The sequence below is a fragment of the Emys orbicularis genome, chromosome 2, assembly GCF_028017835.1.
Source record: "Emys orbicularis isolate rEmyOrb1 chromosome 2, rEmyOrb1.hap1, whole genome shotgun sequence".
Lineage (NCBI taxonomy): Eukaryota > Metazoa > Chordata > Testudines > Emydidae > Emys > Emys orbicularis.
The window spans coordinates 202,189,612-202,196,490 of record NC_088684.1 but is presented as its reverse complement, the minus strand read 5'-3'; the positions used below and the strand labels follow the sequence as shown (position 1 = coordinate 202,196,490).

The 6,879-nt window shown below is 41.7% G+C and overlaps 1 protein-coding gene across 1 annotated transcript; it reads left to right on the top strand.

Moving 5' to 3' along the window:
* The first annotated feature begins 743 nt into the window (after positions 1–743).
* YAE1 (YAE1 maturation factor of ABCE1) lies at positions 744–6,403 on the top strand. Its single transcript, XM_065399253.1, has 4 exons — positions 744–845; positions 2,134–2,398; positions 4,808–4,929; positions 5,814–6,403. Exons 2-4 carry the CDS (start codon positions 2,282–2,284, stop codon positions 6,250–6,252), a joined length of 678 nt encoding a protein of 225 aa, XP_065255325.1. The 5' UTR covers positions 744–845; positions 2,134–2,281; the 3' UTR covers positions 6,253–6,403.
* The last annotated feature ends 476 nt before the right edge of the window (positions 6,404–6,879 follow it).

Genomic DNA, 6,879 nt, shown 5'->3' with positions numbered 1-6,879 from the left:
TCCTTGATTTATCTTTAAATCTTATTATTTTTAAGTCTGTCTCATGACTGGGATGGGCTGGGGATGCCGACATACTTTTTGAAGATTTGGGGATGACAACAACACGGCTATGAATGCACCCTCGTTGAGGCCCCGGCCAGGGCGGATGCAGGAGCAGCCCCCCCGGGAGCTCCGTTCCCAGAAGGGGGCAGAGCAGCAGGTGCCAACGGGAGCTCCGTGCAACCCCACCTGGGCACAGGCACAACCTTTGGTGAGCCGGGCCGGTGGGTGACAAGCGGAGGGCCAGCGCCGTGCACGCACACCCGGGAGGGGAGCTGCTGCTGCCCCAGCCCCGCTCCCCGGGGCGCGTCCTCTCTGGCCGGGTTTAATCCCTGTTGCCATAGTTACCTCCCCTCCCCCCGCAGGGGTCTGAGACGCTCCCAGCCCGGCCACCGAGGACGAGCATGTCAAGCTGGCCGCAGGAACCCGGGGGCTGCCCCTAGGCCCGTCGCAGACCCAGCCCCGCCTCCTGACGAGAAGGCGACGCCATGGCCGCGGTTTTTAAGCTGTGGGTGCTGAGAAACGATTTTTGCCCTTACTAAAGATGGCCGCCAACCCCTCTCCCCCATTGCCTCAAGTGGGTGTGAAGCCAGGCGGCGTCTGTTAAGATGGCCGCCGTTTCCCTGCATTCTCTGCCACGGGGTTGGAAGTGAGGCCGCCCTTAGCAAAGATGGCTGCTGTTCCCACGTTGCTTCCATTCGGTGTGAAGGTAGTGTGCCCTTAGACAAAATGGCCGCACTCTGTTCTTCACCAGGGGCTGCGAGCAAGGCGGGCTGCTAGCCTTGGCAGAAGAGTCTGTCCTCCTGGTAAGGGATGATTGTGCGGGGGCAGCAGATTGAGCGAGTAGGGGCCGGAGGGAGAGAAATCTCAGTTCCCCCGCCTGCTAGTGCCTGAAAGAGGAGGCTCTGCTAGTCCCTTTGTGTGTGACTGAGGTTGAATTTGTCTCTAAATGATCAGGCACAAACTGGGTTGGGGGAAGCCTTCCACTCTCTTATCAGTAACAGAGAAATGCAGGTGCACAGACACATCTGTATTGTATACATCTCTCATCAATCCTTCCAGTCTGCCTTATTGCTTTCTCCCAGAAGAAGCAGGGTGGCATAATAGATAGGGCATTTGGAGCGCAATTACTATTTCTGTCCTCAGGTTTTCCTTACGTTGTCCCGTTATCCAGGGGGCCAGTCTATGGAGCAGTCTTCTAAATTTCAGCCAGTGGTCGATCCTCTCTGACTTTCTTTTCAGTTCAAGTCAATTGATCTCTGATCTATTGGACCTCTTTTCTTCCTGTTCACACGCTGTTTCTTTCCTTCTGCCCCTGCACCTTTTTTATTAGCTTTTCCCATTTTGGGGACTGCTGTGAAACTACTCAAGGGACCAATAAAAACAGGTCATTTGGTGGTGGTTTAATTAAACTATAATATTTGGTACTTATTCCATTCTGTGATCTCAAAGCGCTTTATGAATACCTTAAGCCTGATAACAATTCTGTAAGGTGACAATATGTGTATTATCCATGTTTTCCAGATGGGGAAACTGAGGCATAAATAAATTAAGTGACTCAGTTTGGTGATGTATGTGACTTTGAACAGGAGCCAGGATTCTTGGATCCCCCGTCTTGTCTTTTAACTACTAGAGCATCTCCCGTCCCTAAAGATTGAACAAAATAATACTAAAAACTTTGGAAGTTGTTGCTTACGATGAAGACTGCATATTGGAAGTGGAGTCCATAAAACAGATTTTGCTGTAATTCTCTTCACCCATTTTCGAGTGGCTGAATTTTCGGGATTGCACAAATCCAACCAAGTCAATAAAGCAAAGATTTTAGCCTCTCTATGCTTTATTCAATACAAAAGTTAAAACAACCCACTTAGTCTTTTAATCTTTAATAAGCTTCAGCTGGAAACAGCTAATCCTTTTACTCAAAAGATAAAGAAATCTTTCTATTCGAGGCATAAAATATCCTAAATAGGGATGGTAAGTTTGTTCTCTGTATGTGTGTTAATGTTATTGGAAACAAAGAAATTAAGAGATGGCTGAAATTATGACCTTGCAAGATGGCTTTTCTTTGATAGTCTGACTTTTTTATCTCTACAGGTGTACTGTGATAGTAAAGTGCATCCATCTAGGATCTCTGGTTCTTGTACATGCTGCCTGTGGTTTTAACTTGATTCTCAGGAGGAAGAACTGCTCAGATTCTCACACTTTTACCACATGTACTGGAATCCTGGTTGTTACTACTACAATGTCGTGGGTGCAAGCTGCAGTCAGCCGGCCCAGTGAGGATGTGTTTGATGAAGATTCTGAAGAACTGCATCTAGTGCAGAAAGAATGGAAGAGCACCATGGAGAAAAGAGTCAAAGTAATTTTTATAACCATTACTTTATTTTTAGTAGCCTTTTGGCCATTTTCTTTAATACATAAATTGATACCTGCATGAGTGTTTTAAGAGAAAATGGAGGATGGCTGTTTAAAAGTTATTGTAGATCAATTTGTTCTGTATAAACTAAAAATTTAGCAAGTTATTAAGGAAATGTGACCAACCAGAACACACTTGAGATTCTTCTAGGGGGAGAGTGCCTGCAAATTGAGAAATTGTAGTCAAAATTCTGCACATCTAATCTGCTCTTGGTGCATAATGTATTTATGTTTGTTACTCCCCCAACTACTCATGGGTGTTCTTTGTATAAATTCCTGAACCTCAATAGGAGGTTAGATCATCAGAGGCAAAAATATACAAATTTAGTCATGCGACTGTTCACTTTATTGATGGAGATCACAGCAATAGCAAAACGGTCCCTGGGTGCCTGCCACAGTTTCCCTTTAAAAAGACAGAAGTGGGAGGTCAGGTTGGCAGGAAGAATCTTCTGAATTCTAATCTCAGTTCTGCCACTCACTGGCCTGCTCTTTGGCCTTGAGTACATTTGCTCCAGCTATAAAATGAGGCAATAATATGTTTCTATCCCCCTAGTGTGTTATGAGTATTAATGAGTTTGCATAGTGCATTGAACATGTAAAGTGCCCATATATATTCAAGTATGTAAAAGGTTGTTACAAGGAGGAGGAAGAAAAATTGTTTTTCATAACCTCTGAGGAGAGGATAAGAAGCAATGGGCTTAAATTGCAGCAAGGGAGATTTAGGTTGGACATTAGGAAAAACTTCCTAACCGTCAGGGTGGTTAAGAACTGGACTAAATTGCCTAAGGTGGTTATGGAATCTCCATCATTGGAGGTTTTTAAGAGCAGGTTAGACAAACACCTGTCAGGAATGTTCTAGATAATTAGTCCTGCCACGAGTGCAGGGGACTGGACTAGATGACCTCTCGAGGTCCCTTCCAGTTCTATGATTCTATAAATGCCATATGTTATCAGGTATCTGGTTCATCTGGCTGGAGAGAAAGATATGGAATTTAATCAAAACAAAGTCCAGACTCAGGCCAGTTGTATCATGATAGGAGATCATGTTTGTAAATTTTGAGTGATATAATTAAACAAGGCAAATGAAGATGTATGAGCCATATTTTAGCATTTTTTAAAATAGTGGAAATCACCACTTAAATCAATTGCAGGTCCAGATTAAAAATCAGTAGTTCATTGTAGCCCTATAGTAACCAATATATAGTAATTCCTCTAGTTTGCCTTCCTATAGAAGTGAAAATAATGGTGAAAAAAATAATTTTTATGAAGGCTCATGTTAACAAAGAAATCCTAAAATCCTGCAGGGTCGAGATGAAGGGCAAAACTCCAACTTCAACTGGTATTGTATTAGACTCTTAGGATTTGATCTCATGCCATTTACTTTAATGGGCAAAGGATAAGCTCTTAATAATGTAGCATCACTATGAGTCATGGTGCCGGGAACATTAAACTTCCACTCTTGGGTGATCAACATCTGATCAAAATAACGGAGGGGGCGGGGGGAGAAGCTATGGTCTGGGCCATAGATTAGGGAGGGTACTGCTGTGGGACTAGAGCAATGGTTTTAAACCTGTGGTCCGCAGACCCATGAGGGTCTGCAGACTGTGTCTAAGATTTCCAAAGGGTTCTGCACCTCCATTTGAAATTGTTTAGGGATCTGCAAATGAAAAAAGGTTGAAAACCACTGGACTAGACAGAGCATTGTTCTTTGAAAAAGGCATCTGGATTTTGGCTTCTTCAAGGAAACTTTATTCTGCTGTTTCAAGATACTCCTGAGGCTAGCTCCTTGTTTAACCACATCTGATCTTTTCATAGTTGAAATTCCACCATCTCCAATTTCCTTGAGCAGAAAATAGAACTTGCTCTCTGAGATGTACTATGTTTTCATTCATAGCCTCTCAGCCTGAGGGTGGTGACTACCATCCTTTTTTTGTGGTTAGATGGTAAAAGGGGTCCTGAAACTTTTTTGCTGTTGAAATTTGAGGTTGCAGTATGGAAGAAGACAATTGCTGTTCTAATGCATGTTACTATGTGTGTAGAATAAAGAAACATATTTATAGTACAGTCAGTTATTTTGACCTCACTGTATATAGTTCTGAAAAAGGAAGTCAAAATGACCATGTTTATAAAACATCAAGAAAAGTTTTTGTTTTGTTCTTTTAGTTTTGTGAATCTCTCATTTCTGCTGGACAGTACAGTATACAAGTTTTGCATGCATCTAGCCATATTAGAAAGACACATTCCAAAAAAACTGAATGTTTATATAGACTTGAACTCTTGTATTATTTCTTGTAAAATAATCTCTGCTTGTAGCTGGATTACTGACATCAGTAACCTTTCATCTTGCTTACAGGAAGGCTATAGAGATGGTGTTGAGGCTGGGAAAGAGCTTTCACTTCAGCAGGGTTTCAATCAGGGTTACAAACAGGGTGCTGAGATGATGATGACCTGTGGCCAACTCAAAGGGACCCTTAGGTAAATGTTGAAGCTTTGAGATTATTTGGTGTGTTTATATGGAAATCTGGATCTACTGTTTGTCAAATGCTGAGAAGACTCAGGGTAACACTTTCAAAAGTGACTTTAGAGCTGAAATGCCATTTTAAAAACTGACTAAGTCAAATTTAGACTCCCAAGTCATCTAGGTGCTTTGGAAAATTTTACTTAGTCACCTCATACTTCAGATTATATTATGTAAAATATTCCTAAAATGCCTGTAGCTATGCTATGAGTATCAGGCATAATTTTTTAGGTAGCACTAAATTGGCCATGAAAAAAATGCTGTTACCTGGGAAGGCTTTAGCAAAAAGGTTGGTCTTGTGTTTTAATCAGAAAAGTCATCCTAGAGGTCAGTCTGATTTTTCTCTGGTAAGGACCGTGGTCCTGTCACTGAAAACCCTGCCTCAGCATTTGTCTTACTCTTGGCTCTGTTAGCTGAGACATCCTTGTGGAGCACCGTTCTGCCCTTGTTGGACGCAAGAGTATGTAACCCAATGCAACCATCACACTCTGTGTTGGAACTACCACCAGTGCAACAGACACTACTATGTGATACTGGCTATTACAATTATTCTTCAGAACAAAAAAAATGTAGTGGGGTAATTCTTAGCCCACCTCCCATTCCTCACTTAAAATTAACAGAAGATTAGTGGTTCAGTGAGTTATCTGAATCTACACTTTTGGCTGAACATTCAGCTCTTCCTGTTGAACTTTCCTGAAACACATATGCATGAAATGTACACACAAAAATGGAGCGACTTTTTAACTTTAGTCACCTTTTCACCCAATCTCAAGCAAACATGCAACTCACTGCAGGTGTTCAGAATCACATTTATTTCCACCTGTTTTGTTTTTCTCTTCAGTGCACTCTTGTCTTGGTGTCACCTTAATGGACAAATTTCTGCTTTGCTGAGTAAGATAAATAACCTCCTGGCTGAAGTTGGCAAGTATGAAGAATGTGTGCTTAAGTATATGAATTCTATCAGTCCACAGCCCCACCTTGGAGAGTTACTGGATTCTGTTCAGGACATGGACCTTAGTCATACAATTCCAGTGGAGAATGAATTTGATGAAACTGAAGCTGGAAGACTCTGTGAAAATGAGTCTGAGTTGAGTGAAAACTCTTGCAGGAGTAACGGTGGGGCTGACTCCTTGTATTCTGACAGTTGTAGGAGAACAAAAGAACACACACATTCTGAAAGGCCAACCCTTGCTTGGCTTAAAGAAGAGACCGTCTGTTTAGGAGAGCAGCTAGGCTTGTCACTGGACATACTACAGCATGTCCAACAACTGGAAAGTTAACTTTTCTCTTGTGCCAAATGGAATCCAATTCTAAGAACAAACTTGACAGGCTTGTATTTTATGTGTGGCTCAAAGGTTGGTCATCATACTAGTCATTTAATTTCATGGGAATGTACTGATCTGATTCTAATGTTTCCCTTTAAAATCTAATTTTAACCCTTGCTCATCATATTCTGTCATACCTCAGTTGTTGGCAATAACAGCAAAAAAAAGTTGCTTTCACACCTAAATTTAACTTGAAGAGGTGGAAAGTACTTCATATACACAAATGCATAGCTGTCTAATTCTGCAGCGGCACTAATGTGTCTGCTACTGTCTAGGAATCTAACATTTTCCTCTAATTTATTTAACTTGCCCTTTTTAATATTCTCTTTCAAGAATCATTCAGTTCCTTTTCTGAGTCTTATCCCTAGAAAACAGTTGCTCCTAGAGTACCAAAAATAAAATAAATATTGCTATTCGGTTTAGAAGGTAGTCTGGGTGGAGAACTCCTTTGAACAAGTGGGAACTGCACATACAGAAATAGGCAGCACGTGTTCCTTTCTGTTTAAATATTTGAGTGATGTTTTGCCAATTTAATTTGTTCAGAATAGAACAAAGACTTGCATTACATCAAATTGTGTATCG